The following is a 22,418-nucleotide window of genomic DNA, read 5'->3' as shown; positions in this document are numbered from 1 at the left end:
TATGCAGGGTTGCGGAGGCTTAAGACCGAATGCTCTAATGCACGAGTAATGTGACGAAAGTCGATTTTTTGGTAATTAATTTCAAAACTTTGCACAAGAAAAGTTTTTCAAACAGAAGCAAATAGCTCCATTGAGCCAAGAATAAGCAAAACAAAGTCAAAAATCTTTCAAGTGCGAAAATGCAACAAATCACTAACAATCAATAAATAAAACTCAAAAAGAACAGAAATTACCATAAATAGCCTGGTCAAACTCAAAACAAGCCAAAACTACCACGATTTGTGGATGGGGTGGGCTGATAACCCACCCCCCTCCATATGCCTCCTCAAGACCAGAACAAAATTTGCGCTTTCTTGAAAAAAAAAAAAAAACAAAAACAAATGACCATGAATTGTCAGTTTAACTGACATATACTGACATTTCTTCCTTAAGTTTTTGATAGTTTCTTATTTATGAAAGTATGAAAGGTGAAAACATATCAAACGTATTTTGTTTTTAGTAAAGCGCAAATTGTGTTCTGGTCTTGAGAAAGCATAGGGTTTATCAGCCCAACTTATGTTAATTTTTGCTCGTTTTGAGTTTGACTCGGCTATTTATGGTAATTTCTGTTCGTTTTGAGTTTCGTTTATTTATAGATAGTAATTTGTGGTAGTTTTACGATTTTGACTTTATTTTTACTCATTCTGGGCTTAATGAAGCTCTACTTTTCTTGAAAAACTTGTCTTGTGGAAAAAAATTTTATAAATATGATTCTGTTCGTTTTTTATTGACAACTTTTTCAGCAATTTTTAATCCTGACACAAACAATATTTTTTTAATTTAATTTGATAGCTTTTGAAGTTGACCTGAAAAATAAAACTTAATATCATTCACAAAAGATTCTATCTATACTCTTTGACAACCTGGATTCACGTGCGCTCTTTTTATTTATTAAAATCGTAAGAGCAGAAGTAGCAATAGTAGTATCCCCAAAAGTTCCAACTTAATGCCCCCAGACGTTCTCGATATATTACTGAGGTGTCTTATTGGCAACCATAAACACAATGCCTTTTGATTTATTTTAAAGCAACATTTAGTTTTAAAGCATAAGGGCTGCTTGCCCTGAAATATTTTGTTACTCTTAAAAAGGTCAACAGACACTCGCGCTGTAATTGGAGTACAAGGGGGAGAACTTCCCCCTTCATATATCTAGTAAAAACATTTTAAACAAGTAAAAACAAAGTGAAAACATTTAAAATATATTTTGTTTCAGTAAAGTGCAATTTATGTTTTGGCCTTGAGAAGGCATGGGGGGCTGTCAGCCCTACTCATGTCAATTTTTACTCGTTTTGAATTTGACTCGGATATCTATTGTATGATTTAAAAAACAAAATACGTTTAAAATGTTTTAACATTTTCAACTTCAATATATTAAAAATTATTAAACTTTAAGGAATGCTTATTAGTACATGTATACAAAATGGACAATCCACTGCCATTTTTTTTTCAGTAAAGTGCAAATTACGTTCTGGTTTTGAGAAAGTATGGGGGTTGTCAAAGACGAAATTTCCTGTCCTTTCAATTACGTTGAACAGAATGACTATGTCAAAATTATGATTGGATGTGTTTGGGGAAATAGTGGGCGCGAGGTTAGGTGCCTTCCAATGACCTTAGACTATCAAAAAGGGCACTGGTTCTTCCAATTTACAATCGAATTAGCTGTTTTCGAAGTTTCTACGACAGTAAATAACCATCTCAAAATTTCTATCAGACGCATTTCGGGAAAATTTTACATTTCAGGGGTATCCACCGTCTGATCACTCTAAATCTTAAAAAGAACACTAGAGCTTCTGATTATGAATCCTATAAGCCCCCAACGAAGTTTATACGATCAGTTTTCAAATATAACTTATATGCCTCCAGGGTACTAAGGCACAACTCTTGCCTTGCGGGCTGTGGGGAGGGGGGAGGTCATCCTTAAAGACAAAATTTCCGGAACTTTCAATTACGTTGAACAAAATGGCTATTTCAAAACTTTGACTGGATGTGTTTTGGGAAATGATGGGCGTGAGAGACGGGTTAGTTGCACTCCAATCACTTTCGACTATTAAAAGGGTATATTTCCACTTAAGAAGTGGCACCAAAAGTGTTGGTTTCAGTGCTATATCGCACTTTCGAAAGGTAGATTAATAAAAAGCACGTAGATATGAGCATTAGCTTTCAAATGAGCCATTAAACATAAATCTTGAAAGTTCTTCTAGCCCAATGCTTTCCATGCTTTTCCACTTGAGACACGGCACCAAAAGTGCCGATTTAAATGTCATTTGGAACTTGCAGATAGTGGAATTTATAGAAAAACGTAGTCATGAGCATTATCTTTTACGTGAACCATAAAAAATCTGTCTACGATATTCTGGTAGCCCGCTAGCGCCACCCCTTGAGAAATTGCACAACAAGTACTATTTTAGTACCATATGGCACTTGCAGATGGCAGAATTTATAAAAAGCACTTAGATATGAGAGATAGCTTTAGAATGAGCCATTAAGCATCTCTCTTTGATATTCTGGTAAACCGCTAGGCCTAAAAAAAAGCAGGAGACAGAGCAGTGTTACTGATGCAAAAAAGTGATTTTCCTTGTTGTTCAGGGGGGGGGGGACTAATTTCCATGCATAGAAAGTTCCAGAACTCTATAAAAGGGTACAAGGTTTTTGACCATGCTGATTCCAATGGTACACTTTTCATTTTGATCCGACATCATTTTCGAGGGGTTCAGGCTTTTTTTCGAAATCAGCATAAATTTCTTTTCGCAATAAATTTTTACTATTAAGACGAACTGAAATAATAGTTACCATCCCTGAATCAGTGTCAGATAGCAATGATTTTTTTTCACTGGGCAGTTTTTTTTTCCAAAACGCGTTTTTCAACTTTTAGTTACCATGGGCTGTGGTTCGCTCTTTACTAGGTTGCAGCTACTCCGGCAACCATGATTTCATCTGCATCTTATACTGAAGATTTTTATACGAAAAATTCCCATCGGTGCTATGGAACAGCTGCTTTGACAACATATTTTTCTTTTGTCTCAGATACAGACTTCGTTGACAATTGAACAGTAAAACATGTAAAACATGTGAAATCCAAGTATGGATCTCTTAGTAAGACAAAGTTAGCTGACGACAGGTAAAACTTGACAATTTTCTCACCTTTGTATTTATTTCTATTCAATTTTTGTCGACCTTTTAAAGTTTTAATCATGAAATAATTTAGCTGCGTTAAGAAGTTAAATTACAAAACGTAAATTTCAGACCAAAACGATAAAACTGAAATTCGATTTTTGGATAGTTTCACCATTAAAGACTAAGTTATTAGATTTTTCAGATCTTTTTCGTTATCCGTATACCATTATTTAAAACGCATTTTTTTGTAGTTTACTCGTCACTAGAACGAAAAGAGAGGCATTTTTAGTTTGCTGTTTTTTTAACGGTAAAAGAGAGCATTTGTGAAAGCCCCCTCCCCAGATGGTCCAATTTATAGCCCTTAAAAATGTACAAATCTAACATAAAATAGAAGTGATATTATTAGGTTCCTTATTTTACGCTCCTTTTCATTATAATAGTAATTACCCTGACAACGCATCCTCCCCCTCTGATGGACACGTATATAATCCTAATAATGTATTTGCTTGTTGTTCTTTCCATTGTTCGGTCAGTTGTAAAAACAGTTACCCTGTGTAGACTCCATATGCAGTGCTATACGTATAACGGAGAAGATTCAATTTTTCTTTACCAAGAAAATTTTTAGGCCTTGTAGAATTAAACTTCCAAGATATCCACAAACGAGGAAATTGGGATACAACATTTAAGGAAACCCAGAAGTGAGGTCTCAAAATGTCAAAATAACCCCTACACGAAACCACTATTTTTTTTTTATTTTGAAAAAGGGACAAGGTTGCATACAACCCTTTGAATCTTCACAGCTAAAATGTGTACAAACTTTAACTATAACGGTACTGCAGAGGCGCGTATGTATGAACATAGGATTTTGTTTTTGGTTTAAGGAGGGAAATCACAAATTTAAAAACGCAAAAAATATTAGAAAAATACGAAAAATATAAAACACATTGTAAATATCTCTTGGTTACTAGAGGTTGGGCCACATACCAGAAGTCTAGAATTTTATTTTGGCTTAAGGAAAGAGGTGGACATCTCAGAGATTTCTTGAGGCCTGGGTACACACCCGAAGTCATCACCCCTTGTTCAAACACTGATACACAACAATAACGAAGAAAGTTTTTTATGAGAATTTCAGGTGTTACTTAGCTAGAAAGACTTACGATGCGGCCACCCACAAATAAGGCAGCATGTGCAGAGTTATTACCTTGAATAAGATGCAACGACTGTGTCCAATTAACACAGTGAAGGACGTTGTCAAACTACTGTGTGTCTCCTTTTCTATGTATCCCATTTCAAAACCGAATATGTACAATTGTTGCCACCCCATCTTACAATTTAAAACTGTAATCAACGAAAACTTTCTTTTCATTTAATTGTTTTTGGACAGGAATGTTCCAGCAAACATCCCCTTTTGATCATTTTCACTCTGAAGTCTGTGAGACTGAAAGCTGAATAGTAGGAGTAACGGATTGCAGATTAAGAACGCCTGCCGACAAGAAATTCACTAGTTGCGATATTCGGTTAAATTAATACCCTGAAAATAAATAAATACAAGTATTGATGAAAGGACAAACAAGCTGATGTATGTTTATTATAGGGTATTCAATATAAAAGAGCAGAGAACTAGCTTTCCATTTTCTTTGTCTCTTCTAGCTCCTTCTTTAACATTTTATAGAAGTCATCTTCAATATTGTCATCATCCCAGTTATCTTCCCAAACATCACCAGTCGTTTCATCAGAGGCCTCTGCATCTTCCTCCCAGTTATCAACTGGAAATTCTTCAAATTCATCATCTTCTTCAAGCAGACCTAGCTCGTTCTTATTCTTTTCCGAAACGTTCGATTGTTTTTCTTCCTTTACCATGATTTTTCTCTATAAAAAATGAATTGGTTTATTTTCCTGACGAGAATCTCAGAGCGGATTATTTTGTTTCCGCCTGTTTCGGAACTTCCAAAAATCCATCGAAAACAAAAAAAAAATGATATATGAATATTAAAGATGAGCAGCAAAAGATATAACGATGTCAGCATAGTAGTTACTTTCAAGAGAAAGTAATAGGATATCCTTCCACTCCTCTTCCGGACATCAAAGACCATCCGCTCACCATAAAACGAGAACGATGACCACATCTTTATGGATATCCGTTAGCTCAAATCTTATTCGAGGATCGCACCCCCCCCCATCATCTTTTACGATTTACCTATAATATCCATGTATTTCGTCAATTTTTGCTACTTGTTTGAAATTTGTGCCCCCCCCCATCCCTTAAGACAAAATATGTTTGATATATGTTGGGCCTATAGGCACAGAATACTTTTATTCTCGAATAATAAATATTAATTTAAATGCTCCGTTTAAGACCGCCAAGTTTAAAAGGTTTTACATTTCGTTAGTAAGTATAGTTAAGTATTAAGTTTTAAAGGGTCTTAAGAAAGTTTGGGGACAGTGTGCCATGAAAGAATTGACAATTGCTGGCTGTGTCCTGTAGCAAAGAAAGAAAGTTGTGAATCGCTATTGCTAGTAGATACACTTTGAAATTGAATTATGAGATACCCATATTAATATACCGTGTCTTCAACAAAAAACTGAAAATTAAAATCATTCCTTTTTAATTTTGTTTTGCTCGCTTGTAGTTTGTAAAAATGCAATGTGGGAACATCAGTAATTAGAGAAGAGAGAAAACCACAGCAAACTTTAAACCTTAAAAATAGAATTTTGGTACCGATAGATTTACATATCGAAGGCTGTGAGTCTGAAAAATTTTGCCTGATTTTCCAAAAAGTGGGAAAACAACCCCTAAAAGTCGAAGGGAAGAAGGATCGCGAATGCGTATTTATTTGTGTTTTTCCTTTCCAGGGGTAATCGTATCAACCCAGTCGTCGCAAAATATCGAGAGGGCTCATTCGAACGGAAATTCAAAGTTCTAGTGCCTTTTTTAAGTGAACAAAAGATTAGAGAGCAACAAGGCCCCCTCCCCCACCCTTTCTTCCCAAGGCCCTCCAATCAAAATTTGAGATAGCCATTTTGTTCATCATAATTAAAAGGCCCAATAACTATACCTTTGGCCCTCCATAGCCCCAGAATAAAGGTCTTAAAATATGTCCATTGTCTGCGCATAGTATTTGTTATTGGGAAATATGCATACATTTTCGGGTGGGGGAGAAGAATTTTCTAATGGGAGTTTTTTTCCGCAGGGGGATTCTCGGTGGGGTGGGAAGTTCTCAGGGGGTAAACTTATCGAGGGAAATTTTACACAGAAGGAATTTGCCAGAATTCCTATACGAAATTCTTTTTTCATGTCTTGCTTTCTCTTTTCCGTCTCAATTTTACGCGTGGGGTTGTTAAGGGTAATTGTAAGGGGCAAATTTTCATCGGGATTGAATTGCCTAGAGCATATTTCTGTTGGGAGGGGGATTTTTCGGGCGATATAGGGCCATATTTCCTGGCCTTACTTAACGAAAGATCAGAAATTAAATTAAAAACAAGATTTTTCAACTGAAACTAAGGAACAACATTAAAACTTACAACAAACAGAAATTATCACGTATAGGAAGGGGATTTCCCCTCCTCAGCACCTCGCTTTTTGCGCTAAAGTTTGAGCTTTGTTCCAATTCTTCAAGAACAACTTCTGAAACACAATAGTCGCTTAATTAGAACAATAAGAAGCTTTTTTAATAGTACTAAAGAACCTTAGCATAGAGAGCAAGCTATGAAGGAGGAAAAACCCCTTCAGATACGTAGAAATTTCTGTTCGTTTTAAGTTTTAATGTTGCTCCTTACTTTCAGTTGAAAAAGCTTTTTTATTTAATATCTCAAAGAGGCTACCTTTTTCTTTGAACTAGAGCTTTTTGTTTCATTTCGCGATTCACACCTTCTGTAAAAAAAAAAAAGAACAGTCTACAGTTAAAATCCTGCAGGGTGAAATAAGCAGATGTGCTGGTAATAAATCCACAATAAAAGAACAAATTTATTTGCCATGACGAGGACAAAGAGACAATCGGAACGATTAAAGTGAAACTAATGATACTTATAAGCCTAGTCTAAACAATAAAACTCCGAATAAACTTCCGCCAAACCACTGGTAACTAGTCAGGCATGGAAACCAGCATGTTTCGCAATTCTCATTTCAGTTTTTATTTTGTTTCTAATTATTTGAGTGAAAAAAGCAAAACTTGACTGTACAAATGTGAGACCGAAACAATATTTGAATTGAAAAATGCAAGAACAATGTGAAACGATTAAATACAACCATAGCTCAAATAGAAAGTTCTTTTGCTGTAGGCACAACATTTTAGATCACCCCTTTTTTCCCTAAGTTTGATTCAAACATTTTCTTGCAAGGAGGACAACCCTGGCATCTAGAAAGAGGGGTGTACTCTTCAAGATATTAGCCCGAAATTGGGGCATTTGAGAAGGAAACATATTAAGAAAACAATTCTTACTTCATAATATGAAAAATTGTACTTAACACATTTTGAAGGCGCTTCCACTACAATTTATCCCACTCCCCTCCGCTAATGTGCAAGCATACAGCCCAAATTTTTTATATTTCGGTTATTAAGTATTATACGAGAAACACTCGAGAAGTTTGGTTATTGCAAATGAAATAAAACAAAATTATAATGAAAATATAAGAGTTTAGAAACAAATTTGGGCTATATATTTACATATTAGGGTGAGGGTATAGCATATATTAAATACATAACCTAAACAAACCTATTCTAACCTAACCTAACCAAAATACCAACTAAATACTTGTAACTACAATGTATTTTCCAACCAAGCCGAAGCTAATTGTCTGGCATGAAGAAATTGATTGACCAGTTTCTTGTTTCATGTTCCGGTCATTCGCGATCAAAATTTTTGAGTGTTTCTCTTATAATACAAAAGTATATATATTGCTCGTGTGTTTTTCCGTTTCTTAATTTCGTCAAAATTCTCGAAAAATACGTAAGTACCTACGTTTCTCGCATGTTTTTCTGTTTCTTGATTTCGTCAGTGTTGATTCGATTTAAGGGTACATGGGTTGAAACAAGAGTAACACATGGCAAAAGAAGTGGGAAATATATAATTTGTGTTATATCTGTGCATATTGAGGGAGGGGGTAAATCTAGTGGCTGCGCCTTTGAAATATGATGACTACAATTTTTCTCCGTATTATGAAGTGAAAATTGTTTTTTTTAAAGATGTTTCCTCCTCAATTGTCCAATTTGCAGCACCCTCTTCAACACTGCCTGATCTCAAATTTGATTTATAAATGTATTTTTCTTTTCTAATGCCAGGGTTCAAACACTACCTCTTGCAAGAATACAAAACTCTGTACACCACCCATACTTCTTACACCGATTTTAAGTCATGGCACATTATAAGTGCCCTCACGTGTGAGCCATGTTCTAAAGTTCACTATGATCCTAAATACATGGAATATCATCCACTCAGAGTAAAACGTTCGTAGCCGCAAGAGGTAATTCGAGAAAACTGACCTCTATGCTAATTTTTGTATATTTATGCTAATTTCTAATAATATCTAAGCTAATTTTTGTATATTTATAATATCAGCTTTGATCTCATATAAGAAAGTTTTCTAGGCTACAGTAAATTGTGACAAGGGGCCAGAATACAACAATATCAACAGCCACAAAAGATCATTCAGCAGAGCTTTTAAATCATTTTCACTCAAAATTGCAAGTGCCGATACTTTTGCTGGAAAGCTATAAAGACTTAGTCTTCAGTCTAATTACAACAAACGTACGATACGAAATTATTCTTAGTCCTTCAATGAAAAGAGCAAAAAAAGGGTCGACGAAGAGAGATTTTCGTAAAGCACACCAGATGATATTGCTTGGCCATTCATATAGAGGAGCTATCGCCCCCCTCCCATATATAAAATCTTAAACAATTCCTTTCGCTGTTTCCTGTCAGCTATTTTTTTATAATTCGTCTAATTTGTCAGTTCCTTTCAATATTTCCCCCCCCCCCCACAAAAAAACCTGTGCACGTGCATGAGAAAGCATGTTTATAATAATGATAAAACATTTTAGATACACCAAGAAAAAATTTAAGATACATAAAGAGAAATATACATCAGAAACAAATCAACATTCTTTCAGACAAAACTAGTAATAATCAGCCAAATTTTGTAAACATGACTGTAACCATGTGGGGTTAGGGGGCTTGAACCCCTCCCCTCCAAAATGTGTGTCTAACTCCTAAAAACGCAACAAAAGTGCACATAAAGAAACAACTAATGCGTTTTTAAAGCCCCCTCCCCCTGTAAAAAAATCTTGGATGCAGCCCTGCTTGTGAATGGACAAAAATTAAAACGCTTATATTTTTTTGTAAATTAATTTCAAAATTGTGTCGTCGACAGCTGATAAGATATTTTTTTAGACTGCAGGCAAAATTATCTCTAACACAGCGAGAAGATACAAGAACTTGCTTTCATTTGTGCTTCAAATGAGAAGTAAAATGCAACAGTATTGATAAGTGCAACACGTTTCTAGAAAAAAGTTCGTGGCAACGAACTGTAAATAAGGAGTGACCCGGCTAGATAGTAGCCAGAACTCTAAAGAATTGAATTTTGATACAAATAGATACATCAAAAGAATTAGATTTTTATGCTGATTCCAAATATATAAGTTTCATCAATTTTAGTCTTACCCATCAAAAGTTACGGAGAAAATTTGCCTTATTTTACAAAAAAAGGGAAGGTTCTCTTACATGGGAGGATCTCTCCATGGTGGAATTTTCCACTGCAGAAGACAGTTTTTCCATGAATGGGGCGCTGGATTTCCCAGAATTACTTAAGAAAAGATAAGAAATTAAATAAAAAACTAGTCGTTTTTCGACTGAAAGTAAGGAGCAACATTAAAAGTTTGACTCATTCTCACAACTCTACTTTTTAAAACAATAAAAAACTTTAGCGTAAAGAGCGAAGCATTAAGGAGGGGAAATTCCCTTTCACAGACGGAATAATTTCTGTTAGTTTTAAGTTCGGTTCAATTTCCAGTAGTAAAAAACTTGTATTTTTTATTTATTTATTGAATAGTGGATTGTTAATGCTGGAATATTGAAAGATATATTAAGCAACGCAAAAAAGAAGCTAAAAAAGAACATGAAAATATTTTCATTTGTTGAAAATTGCAAAACCTTTAAATTTCACGCGAGCTGTTTATAATGAACAGGTAGACACCTGTTTATCCTGTTTATAATAATCATTTATGTGTGGCAAGAGGACAAGCGCCCGAAACCAAGGGATGCCTAACTTTATGCTTGGCCTACCTATAATTAGGCATGCTACCTAATAAACACCAATGACAAATACCGAAGGATCAGCAATAGGCACACACACAGAATCTTATTTAGAAAGGGGGAGGGGACAGATCCGAAAAAAAATATTAAGGAAAAAATGAAATATCGAAAAACATGGAAAAATCATGACAGTCGTGAGAATTTAGGAGACTGAGCCCTTTTTTTACACCTGTGAGGGCACTTGAACTCCTCTCCAGGAATTTTTTTTTTAAAACAAACATCAACAAAGGGGTTGGTTACGGGGAAGAGTACAACTCTTCAAAATAGCAAAAGCTAGCGAATTCGATTAGCTTCCGTGAAAACCACAGGAAAATTACGGACAAAGCATACACGTGAGGTTTTGAAAATCCAGAACTGGATTTTCCAGTTCTGTGAAATTATACAGAGTTTAAGAGAAAAAACGGGCATAACTTCAATAAAACAGTGGGACAAAAAAAAAAAAAAAACAACAAAAAACAGCAAAATTTAAACAATAAAAATTCTAATATTTCGACTCCACGTCCGGGAGCCTTTATCAACGGGGAAAAAAGTTAAATCAAATTAAATTCAATATATAAAAACAGGCAAACAAAAAGCACACAAAAACAAATAAATAAAACTCCCAATAAAACCTCCAAAATACTGCAATCTTTTTAAATAGCCTGAATAAGCACAGAGAAATTACAAAAGATTTTCTCAAGTACACCAGATTGTCTCTTGTAAAATTTCAGTTTGCCAATAAGATCTAGCAGAAATGAAATACTATATTTATTCAAAAGAATTTACATTAACCCCAGGTCGTCAAATAATTCGGCACGTCTGTTATACAGAACATACTCAAGTAGAGAAGTTAGGTTGATCATAATAAAATATACCAAGTATGATGAAAATATCATACTTTAGTAACAAAATCATGAAAATTACAACAAAGAATTACGGAAAGCAAACCGCCCAGAACGCATTATATAAAAGAGCAAACCTAACCACCTCTATATATTAAATATTTAATTAAAATATAGCTGCATTGCAGTTTACTTCACGAAAAAAATAAGCTAATTATAACCGAATGCGACAGAAAAACCAGTTTATTCAGATCGAAGAATACAAACTTTTTGAGTGTGTTCTGGATAACAGACAAGTGCTAATAATTCTTTAAAATGTATATAGTATTTCCTTTTTGCTAGATCTCATTGCCAAACTGAAAGTATACGAGAGACAATCTAATGTACCTGAGAAAACCTTTTGTATTCCTTTGTGCTTATCCAGGCTATTTACACAGATTGCAGTATTTTGGAGGTGATTAAGATGTTTTATATATTTGTTTTCGCGTTTGTCATTTTCTTTACATGTTGCGTTTAATTTGATTTTTTTTTTCGTTGATAAAGGCTCCCGGGCGTGGAGTCGAAATATTCGGATTTTTATTATTTAAAGTTTGCTGTTATTTTTTTTGTTCCATTGTTTTAATTAAATTATACCCTTTTTCTTTCGTAATTTTTTTTTTAAATGAAAAAGCACTGCGGTCTAAGAAATTACCCTGAATTAAGGCCACGTGGATCAATGTTTCCAAACAATACGAACTTTGGTCCGTGCATAAAAAACTACGCCAATACAGCTAACATTCAAGTAAAAGGGTTATGGTATATTGTTGAAAAGGGGAGACTGTTAAAAAAACAAAAAACGTTTCCCCATTCCCAAATTGTCCCTAAATAAACGACTCATTAACTATCTAAGTTAACAACTGATGATACAATGCAAAAGAGAAGAGTTACAAAAGAACAAACCTGACTATTTGGAAGATTCCCAAATACTGCTTGTTGCTATCTGCAAAATTTTCGCACTGGCTTAATTCCAATGCAATATTTGCTATAGTCGAATATACCATCAAACAAAGAAAAATTATTATCTGAAGGTTTGCCAAGACGCCGCGCTCCTATTGGTTAAAAGAACAAGACCAATTTACGTCACTAGAACCAGAGCTATCGAAACAAGGACAAGAAGAAACAAGGGAACAGTCTTTGTTTAGGTTTCAAAGGAATAGGACAGAAAATACGATGCTCACTGATATCTTAAATTCAACTGGATTAGAACATTTCTCTGATGGTGAGTTGGAAGCCGATAAAATTTTCAAATCACACTCCTGCATAAAACAAAAGGGGATATGTCACTTTCAAAAATGAATTAGAAAGTACATTTTTTTTTACTCAATGAAATTCGGGAACAAGAAGTTTTTTCCACAAAAATATCGAAAGCCTTATTTTCGCGCCTGTAAAACTGCAGTACAAGCTATCTTAAACAAAATCTTTTTTTTATAATCTTGGTTAAGTAGGCTACTCCCCTTCTAAACAAGCTGAAATAACAATGTTTTTTTTCATTCTCTATGCAATAAAGACCAAGGACCTATCTGAAGAAAACCCCAAGAAAATGCTGAAAATTAGCTATTTATCATTAATACTAACTTATTTCGTTCATAAAGGCACCCAGCAAAGGTAAAATTTTACTACAAGGAATGTTGTAGGCTAGGCTATTCGCTTTCAATTTTGTCAAAGGTTTCAGTTAGACTCAAGGATTTTAATCTGGTGATGTTGCACAGTTATTATATTCAGTAAAATTCTAGTTGATTTACTTCTTGCTATCTCAGTAAGGGGTTAGGCTAGGAAAATGAAACTTTCAGGGACGGGTCTACAGGCTAAAGTATTATAAGGTTTTAAAGATATGCAAATACATCTCCCAAATAAAAAAAAACAACAAAAAATATTGATATGGCTCAGAATTCTACTCAAATTTTTCAGAACTAAAGGCAGAGAAAAAGCAGCTGGTAACTGGAAATTAAGGTTAAATGTTTTTTTTGTCAAAATTTCAATAGGAATAGACCTGTCATGTAGGCGAATTTTAGGGCTCTCTAGAAGGGGAAGGAGTGGAGATGGGTACTTTAAAATACCTTCCAGGGATACACTTTAACCTGTAGATCCATCCCTAAAAGTTTCACTTTCCTAACCTAACCCCTTTCTGAGATAGAAAGAAGTCACTCAACTAGAATTTTACCTTATATTCCTCTAGAAGGAAGCACTATAATAATAAGAGTGAGTGCTACCATTTGATTCCTTGTTAGACACTCCCCAAATAAAATGGTCACCACCAGGACTTGTGCCCCAGTCCGCCCCCCCCCCCCTATCATCAGATATAGTCCTAGATTATTACAAAACTTCCAAAGAAAGCAATAAAAAACTATTATATACTATGCGGCAAGTTTGAATCATTCATATTTTTACTTTAATTCACAGATTTTGCTCCAAGTTGTCGAATTGTCTGTAAAAATATTGTTCATTACTGTGTTTCTGTATTCGAAATGTTAGCGTCTCTTGATTTCAAAAGTAGCTAAGCCTCACAAAAGAAAGATTCGATAACTTTCTGGAAAATTCCTCGAGAACTCTCTGGAAATTTCTCACCAAACCTTTAGTTTTCTTTTGTTGTCTCATTCACGATCACATGTTTAATCAACTGTATTCTAATCTAATCTTTACAAGGGTTCAAAACATTTTTTTTATATAGGCCTTTAGATACCAATTGGCTTCTATGTTAGTCAATTTCTTATTAAAGAAACTCATTAGTTAGCAATAGCTATTATAAGAGCCTTGATAACCTCCTCACAAAAGATCTTCTTCTAATTGTACCTGTACCCTATATCCAGTTGGATTATCTAAAATTTCGCAATATTTTACCTTAGATATAAGGCTAAAAAAATGACCTGAGTTTCCTTCTTTAAATATTTGTTGCACATTTTTAAGATACTGATATTTAACTGTACATTTATTCTTTGTAAAAATAATTGTTTCCATTTTATTTCAGTTGATTCATCTTGTGAAGAAGCGGAAGATTTTTTAGAAAAACGCCAAATAGAAGCATACTTAGAAAAATCACTAAGGAACTCAACTTTAATTACCAGTGGAAATAAGTCACCTGCCCATGTTGAATTTCTTTTACCATTAGGATTATTAAACAATGTTGCTGAAACTATTTGGCTTAATTCTAATAATGAGCCTTGTGGTGCTAGAGGCTGTTTATTGTATTTACATTTGGAAGAGAAGGCATCAAAGACTCAAACGAAGTCCCGATTGCTGGCCAAAGTTCCTTTTGATCGGTATACTGTTGCAACCTTTGAAATTCACGTTACATTCAGAGCTGAGGAAAGCAGCTGGACATCCAAGCTACCGCATTTTTTTCGGTAAGTAATTATGTATTAAATTATGGAGCCTTTTTCCTTCTTATTTAAGGTAGGCTATATGTTCCCTCTGAAACAAGCAATATTGCAAAAAAAAAGCATGCAGTTGTAATTTGTACCAAAAGGACAAAATACTTATATCACTGCGTTCATTAGTCTCAGACATATCCATCTGCCCCATCTAGCCAGAATTATTAAATTACTTAAGACTTTTTCCTACAGAAAGATGTAAACTTGTTTCAAAAATAGTGAAATCGTTCTTTTTTCAACGATTTTCTCACCAATTTTCAACGTATTTTAAATCTTAAGTGTAAATCGAATTTCAAATATTTAATTCGGTAGATGGATAAAACTGAATCGTGGATCAATAGTAAAATTATCATCCTCATTTGATATACAAAAACCATAGGAGATCAGAAAAATGACATACTGGAACTTAAAGAGGGAACAGAAGCCTTAAGGAGACGAATTAAAGTAGTATGGAATTGCTCACGAATTAAAGTAGTATGGAATTGCTCACAGTAATGAATTCGATTTTTGTGGAGAATAAAGTATTTTTAGTAGGAAAAAGAGAAAGATACATCAGGATTTTTTTTACATATATTCACAGAAAACTAATAATAATCAGTCAAATCTTGTGAACATCGACTGTATCCACGGGGGTAGGGGGTTTGACCCCTCGAAATGTTTGTCCAACTCGTGAAAATCTAACAAAAGTTGCACATAAACAAATTTTTAATGTGTTTTTAAGGATTTTTGTACCCCCCCCCCCCCGAAATATTCCTGAATACAGTCCTGCCTGTGAATGGACAAAAATTAAAATGCTTTGATTTGTTTTTTTTTTAATTAATTTCAAGATTGGGTTCTATTATCAAAAAATTGCACTAACTCAAAAGAACAAAAAATATGGTCTAGTGTGGAAGTTCTCACATTGCTGTAAAATGCAACAGTGTTGACAATACGGATAAGTGCAACACTGTATTTAGAATTTGTTGAATACTCGATTGTTAAGGTTGACATACTGAAATATATTTAAACAATGAAAAAAGCTAAAAACAATAAAAATATTTTGATTTGTTGAAAATTGCAACGCCTTTAAATTTCACGGGATCCCGAAGTTCTTGCCCCCCTTTCATGCGTGGCTGCAAGGGATGGTAAATATTTCAAGAAATTGTGATTAGTTCATTAATAAAAAAGCTAATTAACACTGGTACGTGGTTGCATATTGTGAAAATATTTGAAAATTCAATTAATTACGCCATCTGTTCTACATATTCATTCATAGAATATTCTTTCGAAATTTCGAAACCCAGCAAAATGAAATGTGAAACTAGTTTCCCAAAATAATGTCAATGCTCATATTATTCTTGATGGTAGAAGAAAAAAAAAATCTAGTTTCAAGTAATGTCACGTGACCAAGGGAAGATTTAAAGGAAATCGCAGCTTCCTGAGAGAGTGTAAAGAGGGAGGCTTTGAATAGATTAAGATGGAGGAGGAGTGTGCTTAGCTGTGTTGGCCTCAGGTGGTTCCGTACTGCAGTGAGTTATTAGTAGTTGTAGTTTTTAATTTTCAAAAGCATAACAACTATGGATTAAAAAAAAAGTTGAATTACTTGAATTAACACACACAGGAATATGCATCTTGACCATACACTGGATGTGGCAATTCAAAAGACTTTATTACAAGACGGGAATTTTACAAGACCAGAAAAATGCACCTCAGATTCTTTCTTAAGTTGTCAATAACGAGCTGTTTATAGCAGTTACTTTTCAAATATTAATCACATAATGCAAGTTTGTTTCTTTTCTTCTTTTTTTTGCATCCAGGATTTTGATTTAAAATTCACAGTTTAGTGAGAAAATGAGATATGACACACATTGCAGAAGTAAATGCTTCAAAGTATTTTTTAAGAAAAAATGTACCAAGCTGTGGAACATACTGAGCTTGAAAGGGACGGCTATAAATCTCAGTTTGACAAGAATTTCAAATCGTCTTTTCGATTACGGAAGCCGAGAGGCGGGCAGTCAAATTTTAGAGGGTGAGGTAGAATGTTTTAAGAAGAACCACGGTAAGCACTTTAAAATAAAAAAAAAGCATAATATATTATTTACATTCAAGTTTTTTTGTAATTTTAACCATGGAGGCAATTTTTTTTTACTTTGACAAAAAGGAACTTGAACCCCAAAGGGCATAGGATTGCAAGTCTAGCTCGTAGTTTCTATCGCTTTACTTCTATAGTTACACCATTACTTAATCGTGTATCACTTGATACCCGGGTCATTCTTGAGGATAAATATCAGCTCCGCGCGACTACAACGCATATTATGTATCCGGTTCCTAACTTTTAAAGTCGAACAACATTCTACTGTCAAGTGAGCCTACTCTATGTAGGAATGTTTAGATATTTTTAAGTACTGAAATATGACTATTTATTGTTTTGCTTTTCTTCTAGGAGCCTGAGCAATAATGATGCTATTGTTCTTCGTCAAGAATACCAAGTTCAGAAGAAACGCCTATTCCGTAATTCATAATCCCAGTTAAAAGACGAGGAGTGAGAGGTATCCAGTGTATATTATGTGATACTTATACAGTGACTTCGATTTGGAGTTCTTCAAGTGTTTTTTATATATATATTTGAATATTTTACTAGTGTTCTTTTTTTCCTCGCTATGCGAGATTTTGATCTCAACCAAACGGTGATTCATGGAGTTTTTAAGTTTTTTCTTAAAAAAAGTCTTTTAGTGATTTTGAAGATTTTTTCAAGAATCATTTTATTATTATTTATGCGAATACAATTCGATTTTTCAATTGGCTCTAATTTACATTTTTAGACAACCGAAAATTGCGCGGGCCAGCTAATTTCCAGTGGATTCAGGATTCAAGCGTAAACCTAGATCGAGTTTTAGATTTCAGGAGATAATGACATGTCCGTGGTAAAGCAGAATAGCTAATTGTTGTCCAATAAATTTGCTATACAGTTTTTTTCTGTTAAGACCTTGAAATAAGAATCAAGAAATATTGCCATAATCTAGTAGCAGTATTTCCGATACATTTTGCAATAGAACCAGCAACGATTTTTATTTTAAATATTTTACGATCAAGAGATATCTTTCATTAAATATTTCTTGACACTTATGGTTCCATTGTAAGTAAATACACAAAGGGCATTAGCACAAATCGGCTGTGGTACACCAATAGATATTATTTGATAAATAATTGCTTAGACCACACCACCTTTCCATTCATAATGAAAGTTGCTTTAGGTGATTATCTCCCCCCCCCCTTTCGGAAAAAATACCCTTCCCGTGGAGAATAAGGCTTTCCAAATTTGAGAATTTTACTTGAGTTTTGTTTTTTTAGTTTCCGTAGGGGGAAGGTATTTTGGTACTTGTGTAGTATACCCCACTCAGTCAGGTTTAAGCTGTGTAAAACTTTAGAACAAACCAGTTTCTTCGTGAGTTTATTTCAGCTTAGCGCGAGACAAGTCAAAGACCAGTGACAGAATATATGGGAAGCATATAGTTTCGGCTATATATTTGCACATAGGGTGGGGGAGGGTTAAAGTATTTAGACAGTTTGAAGTCAGAAAACAATTCTTCCTTCATAGAAAACAAGTTTTTCAACTGAAATTAAGGAGCAACGTCGAACCTTAAGAATTTCTGTACGTATATGAAAGGTCAAACTGTCCAAATACTTTACACCCCCCCCCCTTCGTATAAATATAAAGCCCAAATTATACGTTTCCTATCTATTTTACCACTTGTATTTGTCTAATCTCGCGCTAAGCTGAAAGAAGCTAACGAAGAAACCGGTCTGTTCTCGAGTTTTACACAGCGTAAATTTGGAGTGAAAGGCTTATTTTCCATGGGGGAGGGGGATTTTCCAAGGGGAGGGGAGGTGAAACCCGGCCACCGAATAAAAGCAGGTAAAACTTTTAATCAAGGCGGTGAAGGTTCAATATTTTTCTTGTCGTACTGATGAAAGCCCGAATATTTCGGCTTCACATTCAGAAGCCTTGATGAATGAGAAGAAAAAGGGGAAAACCTGAATTAACCAACTGACACTTACTAGAAAAAATGACAAGTCACTGCAACAATAAGCCACCTGAGGCCAACACAGCTACGCACGCTCCTCCATTGCAATCTATTCAAAGTAATTTTACAACCTCCAAAGAAGTTTCAATTTCCATTAAATCATTCCTTACGACCTCCCAGCCAGACCTACTTTTTGTTTGGCCGAAAAGGACTATCTTTATCAATCTGTCATCCTTCATTTGCAGAACTTGTCCTAGCCACCTTACTCTTCTCTCATTATGGACCCAGAAAGCAAGATAAAACCACATATTTCGTACAGTTTACTGTTTGAAAGGCGTTCAGTCAGACAAGTACCAAAAAGAATTTAAGAGTATATATATAAAAGATTGCCATTGTTGACCGTCTTCATCAAAAGATTTATCCGTTACTATATTTTCATTTCATTTTGATTATACATCATTGTCACGTTTTTTGTGAAAACTGGTAGCCCCTTTTAATATAGTGGAGTTCTACCAATTGGTTCATCAAATTTTCTCCTGTCACATTTGTTCCCCATGTGTTTTAGAATCCTTTTTAACCAAAAATATTATGTTCATAGTTTGGCCCACATAAATAATAGGAAATTAGAACTTAGAAAAAAATAGTTTTTTGGATGCTAAATAAAAATTTAATACAATCAACAGCTTATTGGTAACTGTTGGAAAAAAACCTGAAACAAATTTTATAGTCGTTTTTTATTTTTATAGTTCTTATTTCTATTCTGTATATGAACTTTTATCCTCTAGTCATTTCATTTTTATTTATATAAACGACTGTTTTTATATTTTTGTCCAAAGATGTTAACCAATGCCTGAATTAAATTTTGACTGTTGCCGTTCAGATGGATAAGAAATTTTAGTTCAGTGTACTGTGACTGCAGAAAATCTAACATACACCAAACATCTTCTTGAAACAAATTTGAATGAAGCCTTGGGAAGTAATCCCTTAAAAAAAGCTAATTATACTAACTGATATATCAGTGTGTTACCTATTTGTCTAGGAAAAAGCCTGATTTGTGAACTTGTTGTTGCCTGCCCTTGCTCGCTTTGCTATGCATGCTGAGCCTTCAGCTCTTACAATAGGCCTTAGCTTACCAGGTGGTGTTCAGGCCTCTGGATCTTGCAAAACAGACTTCTTACCGACTACTCTTTCCTTCATGTTCTTTTTCACTACTTAACCGATTTCAACATGAGATTTAGAGAACAGAAAACAACTGTAGGTAAATTTTTCTTTTGTTGTTTTAAGGCGGATTTTTCTTGATTTGTATAATTTACAGCCATTCTTGTCTTTCTTGGATTATTTTGTAAAAATTTCATGGTTCTAGCTAGAGTACTGTAACTGTTTTTACAACACAAGTAAATGCACACATATTTATTTTTTACAGTATACTAACCGCACTGTTACCAACAATTGAGGAATATGGACCCCCCTGGCTTAACCCTGTTACAAAAACTAATAAAAGCCCAGGAAAAGTTAGTTGGTTTCATAACAGTATTTAAGTTAGGTGCATAAGTTAGGTGCTTGTTAGGATAATAAATCCAGTACAATCGGAAATACTTAAAAATAGTCTCTTGATCTGTAAAAATGTGCAGCACTTACACTATAATGATGAAAAATTTTGTACAGGCACATAAGCAGAAATTTATTCTGGAGAAGTTTCTGTACTTCTACAGGTCAAATACTCGATAAAAAATAGTTGGATTATATGAAAGTATAAAATATTGGATTATATGAAAAATATTGGATTATATGAATAGTTGGATTATATGATTTGAATTTACATGGAAGAAAACTTTGAATATCAAGATTTCAGGGGGGAAACACAGGCCCAAAACCCGCATATGAGCCTATAGGTGTATTTTGTATAACAAGAAAGTTCTAATCCCCTTTATAGTTTACAGCAGCCCTTTCTCCTTTTTTGTATATCAGATATTTTCTTCACGAAAAAAGCATTTAAAAAAACAGAATTGAAAAGGGACACTTGTCACTTTTTTTCTCCTTAAATTACAACTGTTTTATGCTATGGAAGAACGTTTTCTCAACGCATTTTAAGTTAACAGTATAGGCTAAACTATACAAAAAATACAAAAGCTGAAGCACCATCTATTGAAATTTATGCATAGATGACGCTAATATACATTGCACAAATTTTACCTAAGACAGGGATACCATAAAAGAGCTTTATGGTAGACGCTCCACCTTACCAGGTAAGGAAAGCAGTGCTTCCACTCCTCCCGATTTATCGGAAGATCTCCCGACTTTTTGGAAAATCTCCCGACTGAAATTTCCTCCCGATAATCTCCCGATTTCTGTTGAATTGAGCTCTGTCCAACTTGAAGTTTCTGATCTTTCTTGATTGTCTGGCAGAATGGAAAATATGTCTTTGTTGCCCGTAAAAGGGGGATTTCAAAGCCGCCGGCCGCGTTTGATTCGCGGAAGTCAACTGCGGACCCTAATTAATGACCTAGTCGGCAGCTTGTCCCGTGAGAGACCATTGTTGTGTTCGAAAAAGGGTTGATTTGATTCTCATTTCATAACTTCATCTGATCTGATCAGTCAACTCAGATAGTTCATTTCCACTGGATAATTTGTGTACAATAAGGACGTGGCTTACCTTACGTGACAGGATTTTTTTTAGGGTAGGTACCAAGTTTACTGGAATTTGGACAATTATACATCCCTGCACGTGGGCAACCCAAGAAGTAGGCTACCCAAGAAGTAAGCTTTTCTGCTTCTATGATCTGTTTCTTTACCAAAATAACATGTTTTAACTTGAAACCAATTCTTAACCTGTTGCCAGTTCAAGGATTCAATAGTACAAATTCGAATACACTATTCTTACGGGTGAAAATTCTGACTGTGATTCGTATTCATAATTCTAGTTCAAGTTATGTGATCAAGTAGTTTTAGCTGCAGTGTGATACATTGAAAATTCTGCCTGAGTTATGTTACTCGTATTCGTAATTATAGTTCTAATTATGTGAACAAGTAGTTTTAGATGACTTTCAATAAAACCATTTAGTTTGCATAAGTTTTGTATGAAAGAAACATTGTTCCTTGTTGATAGCTGATTTTGGAGTAATAATAAGTCTTCACCTTCTGGAATCTGGGTTCCCATATTTTCCAAGATTTTTTTTTGAATTTCTTCTGCGATACTTCAAAATTCCGGAAATCTGGAAGTTCAAAAGCCCCTTTTTTCCGGATGATTTTGATATACTTTCGGACCGGTTCATATTCGAGATGCAAGAAGAAGAAGACGTCAAAGAATAATCTGGAAGCCCAGATTCCGGAAGTTCCAGGAGGTGAAGACCGGACTTGAGACTCTAAAACATATTTTCGATTCTACTTCGTTCTGTTTCTCTATTACTGACATTTTTACCACCAATACAACTGGTATGTGAGACAAAACAGCTGTTTAAAACCTCCTGATTTTTTCACAGACTTAAAAAAAAACCTCCCGATAATCTCCCGACTTTTTTGGAGTCGTTACTGATTTTCAGAAAAAAAAGTGGAAGCACGGAAGGAAAGTAAAGCGTCGAAACCCATGGAGGCAGGTGATATTCCTCTGACGAGCCCTAATGGAAGGTAATTACTTGGAAACCTTTCGTTAGATTTAAGGTTCTTTTGCTTGTAAATTTACAACAGCTTACATTTATTAATGACGACGTTGCATGGATTTCGACTTG

At 34.5% G+C, this 22,418-nt stretch overlaps 2 protein-coding genes across 5 annotated transcripts in view; one reads left to right on the top strand and one right to left on the bottom strand.

The window, feature by feature from the left end:
• Positions 1–22,418, bottom strand: part of LOC136032192 (lysosomal alpha-mannosidase-like) — a 459,508-nt gene that overhangs the window by 421,803 nt on the left and 15,287 nt on the right. The window contains exon 1 of one of the 4 annotated variants that reach the window (XM_065712397.1): positions 6,976–7,218. The exons of 1 other annotated variant lie outside the window; for it this stretch is intronic. In XM_065712397.1, coding sequence (XP_065568469.1) covers positions 6,976–7,007 — 32 coding nt within the window. In that variant the 5' untranslated portion in view covers positions 7,008–7,218. Of the gene's footprint in view, positions 1–6,975; positions 7,219–22,418 lie in introns of those variants that run through there. 2 more of the 4 variants (XM_065712399.1, XM_065712393.1) reach the window with 2 other exon arrangements.
• On the top strand, positions 12,418–17,467 carry LOC136032193 (protein scylla-like). The gene is made up of 3 exons (XM_065712401.1): positions 12,418–12,540; positions 14,287–14,662; positions 17,112–17,467. The coding sequence occupies exons 1-3, from the start codon at positions 12,492–12,494 to the stop codon at positions 17,188–17,190; spliced, it is 504 nt and encodes a 167-aa protein (XP_065568473.1). The 5' UTR covers positions 12,418–12,491; the 3' UTR covers positions 17,191–17,467.

This window comes from Artemia franciscana, chromosome 10 (genome assembly GCF_032884065.1).
Source record: "Artemia franciscana chromosome 10, ASM3288406v1, whole genome shotgun sequence".
NCBI lineage: Eukaryota > Metazoa > Arthropoda > Branchiopoda > Anostraca > Artemiidae > Artemia > Artemia franciscana.
Note: the sequence above shows the minus strand (reverse complement) of the source record. Positions and strands in the feature narration are given on the sequence as shown.

Coding starts and splice junctions, on each gene's coding strand:
- LOC136032193 (XM_065712401.1), top strand. CDS start 12,492: ATGCTCACTGATATCTTAAATTCAACTGGATTAGAACATTTCTCTGAT. Junction 12,541..14,286: donor ATTAGAACATTTCTCTGATG/GTGAGTTGGAAG, acceptor ATTTTATTTCAG/TTGATTCATCTTGTGAAGAA. Junction 14,663..17,111: donor AAGCTACCGCATTTTTTTCG/GTAAGTAATTAT, acceptor CTTTTCTTCTAG/GAGCCTGAGCAATAATGATG.